Source organism: Phaenicophaeus curvirostris, chromosome 15 (assembly GCF_032191515.1).
Source record: "Phaenicophaeus curvirostris isolate KB17595 chromosome 15, BPBGC_Pcur_1.0, whole genome shotgun sequence".
NCBI classification, from domain to species: domain Eukaryota; kingdom Metazoa; phylum Chordata; class Aves; order Cuculiformes; family Cuculidae; genus Phaenicophaeus; species Phaenicophaeus curvirostris.
In genome coordinates, this window is record NC_091406.1 from 7,827,915 (window position 1) to 7,846,467 (window position 18,553).

At 42.1% G+C, this 18,553-nt stretch overlaps 1 protein-coding gene across 7 annotated transcripts in view; it reads left to right on the top strand.

The window, feature by feature from the left end:
* Positions 1–18,553, top strand: part of SGCD (sarcoglycan delta) — a 376,457-nt gene that overhangs the window by 333,579 nt on the left and 24,325 nt on the right. For all 7 annotated transcript variants that reach the window (XM_069869201.1, XM_069869200.1, XM_069869198.1 and 4 more), the window contains one exon: positions 1,088–1,160. In XM_069869201.1, coding sequence (XP_069725302.1) covers positions 1,088–1,160 — 73 coding nt within the window. The remainder of the gene's footprint in view (positions 1–1,087; positions 1,161–18,553) is intronic.

The following is an 18,553-nucleotide window of genomic DNA, read 5'->3' on the forward strand; positions in this document are numbered from 1 at the left end:
GAAAATCTGCTTCACACTAAACGATTCAGAAAGCTGTAACTTTTCAGAGAATCAGAGAAAACTGGGGTGGTTGGGTTCCCATCATAACTATCCACAGAATCTGCTTATGCAGGTCCAATTGGCTAGCATGTAAGAACAGGAGATTTCATGGCTGAAAGCTGAAATGAGACCAGTTCAGACTAGATGTGCTTTTTTAAGTTAGAACAATTAGTAGAAAGGCTTACCAGAGCTTGACATGGGCTGCCTTTGGCTTAAAACAGTGATATGAGTAGAGCACCTCTTTCTAGAGACACAGCATGTCTCAGTCACAAAATACAGACCCAGTGCATGGATGGTTGGGTGAAATGGCTCAACTTGGGCTGTGCAGGTGGCTAAGGAAGAGGGTTGCAGTTGCCTGAAACTTAGGAAAGTTGTTCATATTACCTAGCAGTTTACAGCACAGGATCTAAAAGCAGTTAGCAAGCAGGTTTAGTGCTGCCTACCCCTTGTTGTCTCCAAGAGAAGGGGGAAATGAGCAGAAGTTAAATGACTTCTGGGACAGACATCACACTGGTGGCCAGGCAGGGATAGAACAGTCTGCCAAGTGTTTGTTCTGCATCTTCTCAGGCGGTTACCTCCCTCCTTTTGCCCAGGCAGGAACGCAACCTAATCTGAGAGACGTTTGCAGTGAACAAGACAAAGTTTGGGTTTCTTCTCTGAGTATTTCTCAGAGCCCAGCAAAAGAAATAATGTCATGACATGCATCTATTTATGAGGGATGTAGCTGGATTAGATGCCTGGTTGCCAAGGGTGTATCTTTTCCAAGCTCCCTGCATCAGTTGGGTCAGCAAACACTTCCAACAGTCAGGGTGCAAGCAGCTACTTTTACAGCCAGGAGTGCAGTTTATGGGCAAATCCCAGTTGTAATCAAGGCAACCAAGTTCAGATAATCAAAGTCTGGCTTTTTCTGGGGACAGAAGGGATATGTGCAAGAGAGGACTGGGGTCAGGTGATGGGTTAAATTGCACCTAGGTATGATTTGACAATCACTCCCCTGATAACAGCTCATAATGTTTACGATGTCTTCTGTTTTGTTTTGTGATTTCAGGAGCAGAAGGCACAGTGTTCCCTAAATCTATAGAAACTCCCAATGTCAGGGCAGACCCCTTCAAGGAACTAAGGTAAACTCTGGAATATGGTTTAACGGTAACTCAGTGGCGCCTTGTTGGAGTTGTGCATACTGCTGGGCATCATTTCTGCTTTTGCATAAGAGCTTGGGGATTCACTTTCGGAAGGCATCACCAAGAGGATGCCATGGAAGAGAAGGGATCTACCAAGCTAAAGGCAATCATGGGTCATGAGAGTATAGTTTCTCCCCTGTAACGCGCTCTGTGTACCCGGGGCTCAGCATTTGAGAAAAAATAGAGAAATCTTCTCCTGATTGTGGCACTGGAGGTACCAGAGAGGTACTGGAGTCTGTGCTGAATCATGGGGAGTAGCAGCAGGCAAAAGGATAATGGTCTCCAGCATTATCTGTCTCGCAGAAATGAAAACCCTACCTGACCTACACAGGGTCTAGCTGTGCATGCATGTAACAGCTTACACACACAGAAATACCACTTGCTGACAGCAATGTATCAGGAGGGAATAAACAGCTCAGCTCCTAAGGACCAGCTTTGCCCTCAAGCTAATGCTGGATGTTATATTTGTTTTTTTTTTAAAAAGTTAAAAAAACTGTGGCACTACAGGTTGATTTCAGTGACTCGTCTCTGAAAAGAGACTAATAATATGGCCTAATAAATTATTGACTGAATCTGCTGATATCTTCTGACCAAAAGGGCTGTAGGGGTTTCCCTGTGATGCTCCAATTATCCTTCCATAGAAAAAGGGAGAGGGAAAAAAGGTGAAATGATCTCCAGAAGGACATTTTGTCCTTAGGTCTTGGGTAGCAAACTCTCCTTTCCTGGCAACTGCTGGGGATGAAGCAATCTTCAGACAGCTGGAGTTGTGCATGAGTGCTGCAGATTTACTGCGGATGCACTGAGATGGGACAGGACCTCTCATTAACTCTCTCTGCTCTGATACCAGGCATAGTTATAGCCAGCTAGATCACTGTGAAAGATGAAGAATATCCTTGACGCCTTCCCTTGGGTCTATCTCTATCTTTCAGTTTCTCTCTGGAAACACTCTAATTGTTCCCATTTTGCACTCTAGGGATCACATGTCAGATAACAAGCGCAGTGGTGGTGTGATTCAGTTTGTTACGAAAGTTTGAAAGTGCGATTCTCTTCCCCATGCAGTGGTTTTAACCTTGCCTTGTGGTTTTCCCAATCTTAGTGTAAATCCTTTAAAAGAAAGAGGAAGCCAGGTCTTTGCTCAGCCTGTTGTGCAACTGCCAGGGCAGCTCCAGGGTCTGCTGTGGTGGAAGAAGCCCCAGGGTGTTGTGATGCAGAGCCCACATGCTCTCTGTTTCTCAGAGTAGAGCATACAAATAAAGCAGCCAGTGGATGGATTTCTAGGTGAGCTTCAGGTGATAAAGGCTTTCTAGCACAACCTAACTTTGCTTCTCGGGGAGTGCAGGAGCAGCGGAAAGAAGATTATAGTTAAAATATCCAATAGCATCTAAATATCGTACAAAACTAGGTCACATTTTCAGTAGTGCAAAAGAGATGCAAGATTTAAGTTTGTGGTTACTTAGGACTTTCCTAAACATGGGAGGGGAATTTAATCCAAATAAGTATAAGGTGTTATATGAGAGGATACAGATGTGAATTAGAATGGCCTTAATCTGATTGAGCGTGCTTCTGTTCCAAAAAGAATTAAGCTAAATTAAATTTAAATGAGTGAATGGCACTATCCAAGCTAGGGTTTCATTCAGTATATTTGATCTGCATTAAATTGATGTTGTTATTTCACTTGCTTATGCAGAGAGCTGTTAAATAACTGACTTTCTTTGAAATTAGTGGGATGAGTGAAAAAAAAATCTTAAAAATCTGGCAGGTTTGGGTTTTTTTCCTTTTTTTTTTTCCTAAGTGAAAATCATTGAATAGGATTTACTTTGAAAAGAAAGTCCCATGGGGTCCTGAAACAGTTTGAGTGCTTCTGAAAATTTTACCTTGGCAAAAAAAATTTTTTTCCTCCACTCTGAGAAGCAAAAAGCCAGTGGTGGCACTGGGTAGAGAAAGCAAATGCTCTATTCCTCCTCAAACCAAGAGCCATCCATCTCCCTCTCAACGCATACACATGCTGGAGCACTGGCTCCTTCATAGATAAAATGATATCTTTTGGGTGCAGTACAGAGTTAATAGAGAAAATAATCTTACTCTGGAGAGGATGGTTTTTGCCACCTTTCTATTTTGATAGCAGCACGTGTGCAAAAGGTGTCCTTTTGGCCTATTTAAAAAGATGCTGCAGTGCAATGGGACTGAATGAGAAGGCAGACTATGCATCCCGAGCTGCCATATGCTCCTAGGAAAGCAACATTGTAAACAGGCAGTCAGCAGCTGATCTGACTCTAGAAGACCTTTTTCTGTAATAAACAGTGCAAAGTTTCTTTCCTCTTTAGGCTGAAGTTCTCGGGGTGGGAAAGTGCACATTCAGCTATTGCAGGCTGTCACCAGATGCCACCAGCTTCCATCACTCTTCCTAGACCAAATGGTTACCATTAGTTACATGATTTATCCATTTGCTCTTTTCAGTACCATACTGACTTCCAATTCTTCTTTAGGAGACTTCAAAATAAGGTGACAGCGACTGTCACTGTCAGAAAGAGAGGAGACCAACTGCTCCTGTCACCACTGGGAGTCAGACCATCTGTATGTCTTCTTTCCTTTCCTCCTCTCCTTAACAGACAGACTGATTTCCTTTGCAAGATAGGCAGTATGCATTGTGCTAGTCGTCTCCATTTCTTTCCTTCTTTTCCTTGCATTTCCCAAAGGCCTCCAGTCATGCCCATGTGTCACAGAGACTGGCACACACATTCTCAACAGACTTTCTGTCCCTTTTTACCTGACAAACAGCCTTTGGTTCACATAGCCTAATTCATCTGTTAGTAAACTGCTGCTCTACAGGGTGGTTGACGTCCCAGGGAACCAGCAAGGGGTGGTCCTCTTCTCCGAGTGCCCTTTTTAAAACAGAGAAAAATTCAAGTGGCAAAAAATTCAAGTGCAGAGCTTTTATGTGACATGCTAAGCCCATCACAGAGCACCAAGGCTGCAAAAATTGTTTTGGCACTTGTTTAAGCCGGGTCTGGACTTCTCTACTGAGTCTTCTTAGGAGATGCTGTCTCACATTGCAGAGAAGCTCATGTGTCCTAAAAGAAGAATCCTATTTAGCCCAATATCAGTTGCAGAAGAAATGCCAGAGCTCATGACTGTCTGGTTTTGTGCAGGGTGTTATGAATGGTTAATGTTTTTTGTTTGGTATCTAGAATATTCTTTAATAATGACCTAAGACTAGAGATGGTTGAAAAACTTTTTGATATACTTCTGTAAACATTTTCATGTTTTTACCTATTTAAGGTAATATTAGACCCTTGAAAGTTTTGATAGTTGTTCACTGGATTCTAAAATAGTCAAACACAGTAGAAAGGAAAGCAAAAAAAAAAATCAAATTATTCTCTAATTCTTGGAATATTTAATATTGTCATTCAGTATCATCTCAAAGTAGTTTAGGAAGAAGGCTTGGGAGATTTGTTTGGAGACTGAATATTTGTACTCATGTGCATTAAGTCTTTTTAATGGGGGTTGGTGTCTTTGACATATAGTAATGTGATTGCCTGTGTGCAAAAGTTGAATTTGAGATGACCTTGTCTCACTGGATTATTTTAGTGGCAACCAAGTAACTTGCAAGAGCCTGTCTTGAGAGCCTTTCCTTGACACTGGCTGGAATCACCTGCCTTTCTCTATCCAGCATCTTCCAAAAGGCAAATATATGCCAAGGAGGCTAACAGAAGTTGCTGACAAACAGATCAACATTCTTCTGAGGTGAGGGATAAAGGCTAGACTAGTCATTGAGTAAAGAATGGAAATAATTTGAGTGGAGTGATCCAATAAAAGAAAAAAATATCAGGAAGATGTCGTTAGACTCTAAGTGTTGAAGCTGGGAGCGTGTGTGCCTGACAGGCACTGTGTTGGAGCATCTGTCCTGGTCCCCGGGCTCAGAGCTAGCTAAGTACACCCCCACTGTCCAGGTCATGCTAGGCAGGGGCACCCAGAGCACAGAAACCTGGTTTAGGGCATTTCTGTTCCCAGAGTTAAATAAAAATAAATCAAACAGCATGATATTCACTCTATGAGGAGCAAGCACATACCTGGAATTCATCCATAATTATTGTAGGTTAAAAATGCAGTAAACCGTTCAGCCAAGGCCAGGAAACCAAGGGATTGCTGTTTTCCCTGTAATGCACAAATATAGTTAAGGGAGAATTAAACCCTTGGGCTTGAAGAGGTAATTTTTGACCAAAGTTAATTATGAAGCACTGGAAGTACCAAATGGCAGATGAAATGTACTTGCAGCTTGATTTTATTAGTGCAATTTTACCTTACCATGTACAGTACTGAACTATCCAAATAGTCCAAGTGAGACCTATTGTAACAAAAAGCAATTTAAATACCGTGCTTAGCTAATGTAATATACTCGTTTTGCAAAACAATAATTCTTATCGAATTAAGGTTTCTCTCAGCTGTGTTTCACAAGGCAGCAGAAATGTTTTCAATAAGTACGAACACAAATAATGTTTCTGTCTAAAATCCATTACATTAATAAAGATTTAAAGAACAAAAATTAGAGGAAATGCAAAGAACTGATAGATGAAAGAGGAAGTAATTGGTGAGAAATGGAAGTAATTTATTAAGACTAGTGTATGATACTGAAACACTGTCTAGTTTACAGCAAACACATGGGGTTTTCTGGGAGGTTTCAGCAAGGGAAGAATGGTCAATGTAGTCTTGTATCTAGCTGGAGTTACTTCACAATTGATTTACCAGAAAGGAAGCAATTCTTTTCTCTGTTATTCCAGTGCAATCCCAATAATTTTGGTAGTCCTGCCAGCTTCAAACGCAACAGACTTTTGTCTTGGAAAAAGGGGAAAGCTTTACATTCCACAGTGTAAGAAATATATCTATTTTCATGACACAGATGGGTTGTATTTATATAGCTGTCTCCACTAAAAACAACACATACCTATTAGCATACAACTGAAATGAAAGAACAGATTCCTGGCTTCTAAACTTCAAGCTGATTTAAGAGGACTCTGCTGAGTTTCTTTGGAATGGTGGGTGTCCTCATCACTCTCTGTTTTCTAATCTAGGAGGCCACATCTGATCTAATAATTTTCCCAGCTAAGGCTTCCTGAAATGCTTGCTGTTGTATGAGACTTTCTCAGAGCAGAACTCACAGTGATTTCATAGCCATGGCCACTTTGTTTTAGCCTTTCCTCCTGTTGACATCCCTTCAAAGCTGCTGCTTGTTCATCTATTATTGAAGACAAGCCACAGCCCTTCCAAATCAAACCGGTCTTCACGAAGGCTTCTTGTGGCTGGTCCATTAAGATCTATTTGTACCATTGGATATAATGCTTGGAGTTAAGGAGACAGTTTGCTGGGGCTTTCTATCTGTTAAAGTATTACAAAAATGGGGAAAGGGGAGTTGCTGTTCTCTTTCCTTACCCCAGCAAATCTTCTCTTAATGGCCTTCATCTCTCATACCCAGCACCAGAAAGAAGGAATTTAGCTTTTGGTGTCCTCTCCTTCACTGATTTTAGCAGGTGAAGCCTAGGTATGGATCAGATGCTCAGGAGGCACATGCCTGGGACATGGCAGAGGCATTGACAGAGCTTTGCTGATTTATCCTGGCTGTATGAGTCATGGCCCTGCTCTGTTCACATCACTGCTCTGCGTCCAGAGACAGGCAGATCTTCTTCAAAGAGGACTAATGGATGGCAAAAGCAGACTTGGCAGGAAGGGGAGCTTGGCATGAAGGTGGTTTGAACTCAGTATGTTGCTGAAGTAAAAAATGAGATAGGTTCAAGCTGGGGGAAGAAGTTAAAGCAGTTGGGTGGAAGTGTGGATCTGCTGGAGGGTCGGGAGGCTCTGCAAAGGGATCTAAACAGGCTGAACTGCTGGGCAGAGACCAATGGCATGAGGTTTAATAAGGCCAAATGCCGGGTCCTGCACTTGGGGCACAACAACCCTATGCAGTGCTACAGACTGGGAGAAGACTGGCTGGAAAGCTGCCTGGAGGAGAGGGACCTGGGGGTGTTGGTTGACAGCGACTGGACATGAGCCAGCAGTGGCCCAGGTGGCCAAGAAGGCCAATGGCATCTTGGCTTGGATCAGAAACGGTGTGACCAGCAGGTCCAGGGAGGTTATTCTCCCTCTGTACTCGGCACTGGTGAGACCGCTCCTTGAATCCTGTGTTCAGTTCTGGGCACCTCACCACAAGAAGGATGTTGAGGCTCTCGAGCGAGTCCAGAGAAGAGCAACAAAGCTGGTGAAGGGGCTGGAGAACAAGTCTTACGAGGAGCAACTGAGAGTGCTGGGTTTGTTTAGGCTGGAGAAGAGGAGGCTGAGGGGAGACCTCATTGCTCTCTACAACTACCTGAAAGGAGGTTGTAGAGAGGAGGGTGCTGGCCTCTTGTCCCAAGTGACAGGGGACAGGACAAGAGGGAATGGCCTCAAGCTCCACCAGGGGAGGTTCAGGCTCAACATAAGGAAAAAATCCTTCACTGAAAGGGTCATTAGGCAATGGAACTGTCTGCCCAGGGAGGTGGTTGACTCACCTTCCCCGGACGTGTTTAAGGTGCGGGTGGATGAGGTACTGAGGGGCATGGTTTAGAGATTGGTGGGAATGGTTGGACTCGATGATCCGGTGGGTCTCTTCCAACCTGGTGATTCTATGATTCTATGATTCAGTTGGAATTGGTGGTTGAGCAGCCTGCAGTGGGGTGCGTGGCTCTTCCCAGGTGCACTCATGCAATGGCTCCGGATAGAGACCAGTTTAACTTTTTCTGGCCCCTGAATAATATACGACAGCCTGGTTCATTGTTCTCACTCTGCATTTATTCTGCAGGGATTTCCTAACGCAAACAAAGCCTTTGTCTGGGAGATATTAATCATCAATCCTGACTGTTATCTCACATTGAATATCTTTCTTGTATACAAGATCTGTATCCTGCCTAGGCATGTTGCACCCAGGATTGTCATTAGCTTTCAACAGGAGAATGTCACTTGCTCCGTAATCAGAGCATTCATCTAACCTTCGAGTGCCGTTCGCAAAGGTGTATGAGCCGTAAGTCCTCTGGGACTTGAGAGAAACCCTATCGGTGTGACCAAGCTGTACAGTTAGACATGCACATATATCCATTTGAATAACAAAAATGTGAGCTTTTTTTAACTCTCTGTGCAGCACACCGCTAACCTTGAGTAGAAAACAGATGCTAATAAATGCAAGGTCTTAAAAATGTGAATTATAGCCATTTCACACTCCATGGCAGCCTCACACTGGTGAAATGGCTTAATACTTAATTACAATACTTGTCCTTTTCTCAAGTGTAGATGACATTCCTCAGATTTTTGCAATGACATCTGTGGAAAGAAGTTGTGAAACTAATTCATTATTCATATAATACAGGATATTGACTGTGCGCTGATTAAAAGGATGTGGTGAGACATCTAACATGATGTGTCTGTCTAGTAGGTGAGTCTGCTCCCGATGTGACATTATTTTAAAAATTATTAAAATACCCTTTAGAATGCAGATATTTATAGAAAATGTTGCATTTTATTTCTATTTTTATAATGATTAAGGAGGGCTACAGCGTTCCAGAGTGGCATACCCCCCTGCTTGTGCGGTGGAAGGAATACCTGGTTTGCAAGCTCTAAGGACCATTGTTTGGGATGTCAGCTATAATAGGATTTGCAGGTTATTGACTAACTGTAGCTGTAAGTGACCTAAAAGCAATTATCAGACAACTATGCAGAGAGAGGGGCAAGCAAACCAGTGTTTGTTTCAGTATAAGTCAGGCAACACACCTGCCTTGCAGCAGAGACTGGCTGGGGCTGCCATAGCGTAGCTGCGAGATGCTGCACGGTGAATCAGCTCGTGTGCTGGTCTGGGATGCAGAATTTGTAATGCTCTGTGAGAGGCTCAGTAAACTACTGTTTTATCATAACATTTGTACTTGAGATAGAGCTATTTGTACCAAGGTTATTGAGCATGAAATACAGAAGTAAACAGAAAGGTGGCAAGGAAAGCACCCTACCACCTATCACCGTGATCCCAATCTCTTGGAAATACTGTGATATTTAGAATGTAATCGTGTTCAAACTGACTGAATAGCTTAAAAGTGAAGGAGATTTTCCTTTGAACACCGTTCTTATCTTAAAGAAATTAGAGGAATGTAATCCACTGAGCAGCATGTTTGCTTTTGGGTAGAAAAATACACGGTTGTCTTTAATATTTCTCTCTATCCTTTTATACTTCTCTCCAGCTGTGTATATTGCATTTCTAAAACCAAACTGAAGAACAAAGCAGGCAAAATAAAAATCTGTGCTTTACTCAGCACTTGGTACCTGCTTTTAAGGGAGGACCATCTCCCCGCTGAGACTTTGCACACAAGCCTGGGAGCCCTCTGGCAAGCAGAGCTTACCAGCATGGGAACTGCAGCTGGGTTTTGCCTCCTGAAAAGCAACAGTTACAAACCAGCTTCCTTAAAACTGAGAGTTTAGCATGGACTTCTCATTAACCTGGTGCAAAATAGGGAAGGACACTTGAGATGCTTTCCTGCCCAAGTAAGGGGCAAGCCTCAGGGCTTTATATTTTACTACTGCTGTCTGCTGAGTTTGACTGTATCAAGACAATAATACTTGTTATTTAGACTGAGGGAGGTAACTTGAGCTATACGAGTCCACTGTGATTAAAAAGGACACTTTTATAAATATACTAATTGTACTTTAGACTGTAGTCAGGAATCAATAGCTGTTGCATAACTCTATCAAAGAGAGGAGAAAATGTCTATAACAGGATCCTTTTTTTGAAAGCAGTATTTCATACACTTATTAAGAGAAATCATAAATATTTATCATGTCTACAAAATCTTTATTCTAAACTTACATTTCATGCAGAATAGAGTTGCTTTCTCTAGGACAAACAGGAGTAGCTATATCATTTCCTCTCGACTAGAATTGATTTTATCTTTTCAGTGTGTGGCGGGTGCTGCTGCTCTACTCCTCATGTGTATTTTACAATATGGATTTATCCCATGGGTTGCTGTGGCATCTCTGGCTGTTTTGAATAGTAATAATTTCTGACCAAACAGCTTTGCTGAGTTGATACTAAATGAATGTCACTCCCTGCTCTCAAAAATTGTGTTTGGGCTTAGCTCTGCTTCTCCATGAGGAGGCAGCACGTGTCTAATGAGAACCCCTGTCTAAATGTGACAGCAGTCAGACCTGTGTCCCTCTTTGGGGACCCCTGCACAACCCATAGTTGCTCCCCTGGTCTCTGCTACCTCTAAAAGGATAATAATAGTGTGAGAGCATTAGGTGCATGCTGCCGTGTGCTTTCTGGTCTCAGCAGTGAGTTGGCTCAGCAACATTGGGCTGGAGATGATTGGTGAGCCATCTTGCACCTTTTGTGCACTCGTGTCCCACAAAAGGCGGAAATGGAAATGCAGAAGCTACTTGTGCTGGCAGTACAGACAGAAGCTGGCAAGTGGTTCCTCTTTCTCTTCTTCTGTAGACTTCACTGCCTCATTTCCAGATTCTGCTGACGCTCCTGAAGCTGCCAGTCTCCTGCTTTTGTTCCCAGCTGAGTTGGCATTGGAGTGACTCAGTGAAAAAAGCAGCATTTTTCCTTTTTTTCCTTTGAGGCCAGGCATGTGAAAGCGCTGTATTAAAGGTGGAGCATTGCTGGTTTGAAAGGCAAAGTGGCAGCCGACATTTCATCCATCAGCAGAGGTGACTGCTATAAATATAGACCTCAATACATGCACACAGCTTTGCTGGAAAGTAAAATAATGCTGTGTTTCACTTCATCTGCACAAGGACATCATGTCCTTGGACTGAAGAAGCTAAACTTATAAGCATGTGTTTCACATGGTGTCATGTGGCTTCAGGGCCATGCAGGAGATGAGGAAGCAGAAATGTGATTCCCATACAGTAATAGCAAAAAGGCAGGTGAGAAAACCTGAAAAACAAGTTCAGAAATACAGCTCAGTTCTCTAGAGAGATGGAGCAAATCTCCCAGGGTGTGGGCAGTAGCTGCAGAAGGAGAGGAGCTTTCCCTCAGCTTAGACTAACATGAGTTGGAATTGGGCTCTTGGGACCCTCCTGGCAGCTGCTTTGCCAGTGGAAACTCAGCTACAATTCTTTGTTTCTCCTGTTGAGTTGACCTCAGTTCATGAGTTATCTCTTGCTTTTTACAATACAAAAAAGAAAAACATATCCTCCCCTTCTTTGCCTGGCTTCATGTCATTAAGGACAGTTGTAGGAAGGCTGCCTGAGGCCGTGTTATAAAGTGACACAGGGGAATCAAGCAAGAAATAAACCAAAAAAACCCCAAACTTAGGCCATCAAGGATCATAAAATAGGTTGTAAAGCAGAGGGGAAACGTCCTCCTGGAGTGTATGAGAAAAGCTGAGAGGTTTGGATAATGAGGGGATATGCTGCTGTAAGGGGATGTTCACTGCCAATGAACTCAGTGAAAATCTGCTTATATTTGATATAATAAAGGCAAAAAGCAAGACACAAAGCATTTATGCTGCTAGTGCTGAACTGTGTGGCAGTGATAAAAATATGACATGTCCTGTCCACTTCCTTAAGTATTAACATTTTAAAAGACAGAGAAAGAAGTAAAGTAAAATGTCAATTAAATATTTTTTTTATTAAGGATTTGGTGTCTTAACTTTAATGAAGGAGTAATAAATATAAATGGATATTAATGGAAGGTTATTAGAGCTGTTCATTTTGATAGGAAATATGCAGTATCTTCTCATGCAATGCCAGAGGTTAAAGATTATTATTGCTTCCTAAGGTTTCTGAAATTAAATTCTCTCTCTTATGACCCACAAGGAATGATTGAGAATGTGTGTGTGTGAAATGGTTTGTAATAAATTCATATTGCAATAAAAGTCTCCCTAGAAACACAGGATCTCTTACAAGAATCAGCTGAGGAGTTCTGTCTAAAGATGGAAGCTTTCTTAGAAACCTGAGGAATTTATTTTGGAAGCTCAAGTGCTGCTTGAAGGATCACCTGACACAGAGAAACTTTTGAGAAGGTCCTGAGCTTTCAGCCAATGATTGAAATCCAGAGTTCCCTGGGTTAAAAAAGGCTTGATTTTAACAGGCTGGTTTAAAAACTTTTAATTAATTACAAATGGCATTTCTGCCAAAGCCTTTTAGGGAACAAAAGTTAAGTCCTTCATAATTGCTGTTCATGTCTATCTAAAGCCTGCAAACTTCTCAGTATCAGGTAATCAGTTCTTGTTCCCACAGGGCAGAAGAAACTGTGCTGAGAGCACAATGGAAAAGGCCTGTCCCAACTGTTTGGTGCCAGGAGATTTGGGCAATGAGTAACTGCTCCTAGCCAAATCCAAATCTTTAGGTGTATGTCATACTGCAGGCATCAGCTTAATTCACTAGTACTTTCTGAAGTACAGAAACTCTGGTGACATGGGACTACAGATGTAGTTTTGCTGTTACTGTTAGCAGGCTAAATCCTGTAGGCAATGCTTTGCCTTTAAATTAAAAAAAAAAGTTCCTGTATGAAGTCATGAAGTAATGATGACATTACACAGCACGTTATGCCCCTTGATCACTTCTGTGTAATTCACTTCAAGCCCACGAGGTCTTCTTGTAAACACGGTGTATGCATTTCTGCATGAGCTGCACATCTGGAAACAACACGGGTCTTGAATTCAGCCCTGGGATCCGGTAGCTGCTTGAGTGTGGGAATTGGCCCAGGTATGCCCTGCGTGCTCAGGATTTGTTATGTGGGATCAGATTGAAAATATCAAGAAGAGAGCAATTTATCATTTACTTAGGCTCAGTTACTTATTCCCATTATCAGTTCATGCCTAATGAACTAAAGCCTAATGCCTAATTCTATGCTTTAAAAAAAAAAGTCTTACTGAAAACATCAAGGACAATACAGCCAAAAAGAGTGGAAAATGGAACACTAAATCTCTCCTAGTCCTTTCCTGCTCTTTCCTGCTTAGCATGTGACAAATTTTCTAAAACACCCTCTAAATATGTTGATTTTATGGGGTTTCACTTGAGCAGAGGGGTATCATTTAATCTTGCCATCCCTTGTCATTGTTCTGAACAGTGACAGAGGACCAAGCAATGACTGTCTGGACATTTTGCAGAGCTCTGAGGTGCATGGCATTCAAGCAACATCATACCAGGAGTCTAAATCTATGAATCTAGAGGTTAGTTAAAGATAGAAAGAATAAATCAAGCAATAAAGGATGCCTATAAAAAAGGATGTTGCCTCTTAAATGAAGACACTTTAGAGTTCATCATAAACCTCTGACATATATTCAATCACTCTGCTTTCCATCACTGTCTGAAATATATTTCAAGGTGCCTGCATGTTTTGTGCTGTAACCTCTAATAAATACATGCACATTTTCAATGATGTTGCATCATATCTTGTGAACCGATGTGACTTGAAAGGGAAATTGGTGTCAATGCAATGAGAGTTCTGCAGGCAAAGGTACTCAAATACATAGTAAAAGTGTTTCTCTGACTCACACAGTATGTCAAAATGTCTGTGCCATACCAAAGTAAGGGCTGGTTTCACAATGATCTCTTTGAGGAAGCTTTCCTCTAGCTGGATGCCAGTTGTCTCCGTGTGAAGCAAAGTGCATATTATTTCCTTCATATCTGGCTTTCCTAGTCCAGGCTGTGGTCAGTTACAGAGCTGACTAACCTACCAGTGTGACTGAACTATTCCACAACAAATTAAATGCTTTTTTAGGTTTGACTTTCCAGGGGGAAAAAAAGTGATATCAATGGAAGAAACATCTTTGGATGTGCTTTTTCTTACTAACTTCCAAGAGGTAGGCTGAAATTTTGACAGAGATGCCAAATACTTCTGTATAACAGTTCTCTTGCTCCCCAAGTGGAGGTTATGGCTCTGCTGAAAGATTCATTACAAGAGTTTTGTAGGACCAATCCTTAAAATTGGCTATCCCTTAATTTTTACTAGGAGTCAGGAATTAGCAGTGTGGCATTGATTTATGGAGCTATTCAGGCCACTTCTGCCAAGCTTCATTCTTTGCAGAGATAAGTATTCTGCAGAGCTGATAGTATATGTGTTATCCATCAGGACCCACCAGACACTCTCCATATGGTTTGCTGCGGTCAGAGAGATGCAAAATTCTTTCTTAAATGTCATTTTCTACAGCTCAAGAAGTGCACTTTCTGAAAGAAACAATAACAGTGATGCAGAGCAGGCAATAGCTATTATTAGTCAGTATTTCCAAAAGTAACTTAAGACACTTGAGCACCTAATTCCAGAGATTCATTTTCATAATGCTTGATTTTTCACAGTATCATGGTCCATATTGTGTAAATATCAAGGGATCATGAGCTAGATGTTTTAAAAAAGAATGTTGGACAACTCTGTCGTTTTCTGTTTAGCAAAAAAAAGGGGGGAACGAAGAAAAAAAACAGCTGATGTTTTCAGTGTTTGTTGTAACTGTAAGAATGTGCAGCCTTTGCAAATCTGACTCAACTACTTGAAAAATTATGGGACCTACTTTCAGTGAAAGGCTAGAGACACAGAGAAGAGACCAGGATGATCAGTTATCGTATGAGAATGTGTCCCTGTGAGTGCCACTAAACTCATTCTCATAGAAGACCATGTAGTCTTGACTCCCAAACATGTCAGAATTACAATATTTCACTGGAACAGGCTGCCCAGGGAGGGGGTTGAGTCACCTTCCCTGGAGGTCTTTAAGGGACGGGTGGATGAGGCGCTGAGGGACATGGTTTAGTGTTTGATAGGAATAGTTGGACCCGATGATCCAGTGAGTCTTTTCCAACCTGGTGATTCTATGATTCTATGATTTTTAACAGACCTACATGTATATGTAAGCATGCTACATGTATGCCTTGTACTTGTTCTTTTATTGACTTCTTTCTTTGTTTTTTTTTTGACATTAAACTTACCACAATACCAAAGACTGAAGGGTTTAATACATGTGGAGACTTTGGATAGTGTATAAAATATATGGTCAGGTAGGTTCAGTGTTACTTTCCATCTGAATAATTACTGATTTATCCTGGATGGTTGAACAGCTATTTCCTATTCCAACCCTTATTATACTCATGGAGATGGTGAGGTTGTTTTGACTTTGAGAGTTATGACTTTGAGTGATCTATGGAAGGTGCTAGATTTCAACATGTGTAAATTCTATTCTTCTGTGATGTATAGGGCCCTGATAGCCGGGGAGTTAATGAAGGTGCATGTGGATGGGCAGCCAGCAAGCACACCACATCATGCTGTTGAGCAAGGCACTCAGAAATATTCTGGCAGCTTTGGCATTAGCACAGCTCAACTTTTCCTGCTGTGCACTCTGCTAATATAAATATTCCTGAGCTGCTTTTATATATACTCAGGCCACCAGCATGCATCTCTACATATTTCCTGAAACTCTACCATTTCTTATATTTAAATAGGAGAAGTTTATAGCTATTTGGAATCTATTTCTGTATTCACAGCACATTGCACAGTGAGAGTGAGGACTGGATGTCACATTTGCAGGACAAGCCACATTCCTCTCCTCAGCTATGCATCCACCCTGCCTTTTTAGGGTGGGGTGCCAAAGATCTCCTGTTTCCACACCAAACCTTGTGACAGCCCTCTGCACAATGCAGAGCGCTACAGACGTAACCCTGCTGTCTTTGGCACTAGAAGAGGGACAACCCAGCCACCTGACTTTGCATGGGATAATGTAGCCCCTCATGTTGTGTTGCTACACATGGAACTGTTCTCTGTGCATCAGCCGTGCCTGCTCTGTGGGTCTGACTGAGCTTAAGGGCTGATGTTCCTATTCCTCAACAGTACATGTGCACCGCACAAATGTGGCAGGCCGTGCTAGTAGCTTTGACATCTGCAGCTGCAGCAGAAAGGACTAGTAAATTTGCCTCAGAAGAGCTCACAGTCTCATTTGGCAAGCCCAGTGCCTATAATGCAGCCTAGTTCACTCTCTCCATGGAAAGCAAATAGAAAAATCATTTTCACAGTACCCAGCAATGTTTATCTTCCAGGTTGGCTGACCTGCAGTGACATTAGTGTCCCCAGAGCTTCTGAACTTAATCATTTCCAGTTGCCGCTTGCCTGCTTGAAGTAGTCCTAGTCCACCCTCCAGTGTGTTCTTCCTGCCAGTCACTATGGGAACAGCAATCAAAGCTCATATTTATGGCTCTGTTGATGTCCAAGGTCACAGAGCACAGGTCTATTGGGAACAATTAAAACAGGCCTGTCCAGTTATATCTCTTTAAGCTTTCCCCACATTATACCTCTAACTAGAGCAGTAAAGTTAAAGCAGCATGACTGTCAGGATGTGACTGCTTTATAAAAGATATCCTTTAGAGGAGATAAAGATACTCTGTATACTGTCATCTGTAGAAGCCTACTAGCAGTGCAGTCAGCACCACAGAATAAAACCTGCCCCCAAATTTGACTTCACATGCCCAGTGCCAGAGCTGGACCCTGTCAGACCTGGCAATGCCCTGCAGCCCTGGGCAGGCGTTCCTGCTGAAGGAGCTTGCTGCGAGAAAGTAGGTCCTACCTTGTCCACCATAAGTGCTGCTGGGATAGAGTTGTTAGAAGCTTTTTGAAGTGGCAGTTGTGTTTATATTGGTTTGGGGATGTTGTGTGGTTTCAGTCGTTCAGCCCTGGGTACTCCGTTACTGTCATTACCTATAAGTTAAAAATTGCAAATGTTGCTTTTCAGGCTAACAGCAAATATTGTTTATACCTGGTGACTTGCTCTATAGTAGTACATGAGAAAAAAGACAATTGTGGGAATCCTTGAAGTAAGATGGAGGGAAGAACTGCAGTGAACTTAATATCTGAGGGACATGAAAGTAATTCTTTGGCAATATCTAAGTTTTGTATCAGGTAACTGCCTCCTTCTCCCCTTCTGTTCAGGTTGGAGTCAGGTTCTATTTAGAGACCTGTGATGGGACTCATGATCCCATTGTCTGTGTTTTATTGAATCCAGGGATGAAATAGGTTCCTTCCCTTGAACATTAATGTGATATGTTATGCAAGAATGAAAATCATTCCAGCAGCACATTCTACATGAAGATAAAATACAATTACTTCCTTCATAAGGAAGATGCAACAGCAGGATTTTAGAAACAGGACAGCAGGCATGTAAGCATCTTTACAATTCTCCTGTCTTTTTAAGATATTCCCTTCCAATTCACAGCTAGCTGAGCCTGGATAACCAGAGCATGTTTGACTAATGTTTTCTTATGTAGGATTGGTTCCTAAATGCTGTAGATGAAATGAGTTCTTACTGTGCATAATGCTGTGTAGACAGTGAAGGAGATAGTCTTTGTACCTAACTGTGTCCTGAGCCAACAAGAAAAAACAAGAGACTAGGCACAGCACACTGAAATGACTTCTCTGGTGGTGTGCAGCAGTGCACAGACTGAGGCAGGAGAAAATCCAGGTTGACTCCCAGGCTGTTGCCTCTCTGCCACTTCTAAATTGCTTTGAAAAACAAATATGAAATGCCACAATAAACTGGGGTACTGGGATGCTGCATAGACCTGAGAACGTGTTTCAGAACAGCAGCTTGAAACCCACCAAAGATTTCATTTTGAAGCTTTGAGCTTATAGTATTAAACACCTCCCTGGCATGTTGATGTACAGCCAAGGGTTGGGGTTGTTACTTCTTCACCTACTTAAATTGCAGCCAAGTCTTGGTGAATGCTTGGACCCAACTTGAAAAGTTGGCTTATTGAAGCTTGATTGTGAAAAATTAAAGGAAACATTGGAAAGATCTGCATCATTAATGTTGAGAACAGTCCTTATCCATCTTGGAAAGGAGAGACAGGAGGTAAGCAGCTTTAAGTGCCTCCTCCATCCTGAGGAAATTTTTCTAAAGGAAATTTTTTACTGTGTTTCTCTGATACAGATATGTAGGTTCTCTGAGCTCTGCAGGCTTGATATTCAGTGTCAAACCAACTGATCTGTTAGGTTGACTCATGCCAGTGTTCTATCCCAGCAGTGATGCTGGGTAATGTGAGAAAGTGAGTAGTGATACTGGTTTGGATTGGAAGGTCCAGTGTTGTACGTGGCTTTCTCAGTGTCGTGTGTGGACATGATACAAACATCCTCATTTCCTTAAGGCCACAAAGTAAGGACTGAATTCACTAATCTGGAACCAGATTGACCACTCCTGTCTGCTGGGACATAGGGATGTTGCAAGGAGTGCTGAATTTTGGTGTTCCCTGTGCTAGGGGTGTGACGGGCCAGCTTTTGGTCTATGGAGAGCAGGTAACATTTGGAAACCTGTTAGAGTGACAGCTTTGGATAGTAGAAAACAAGG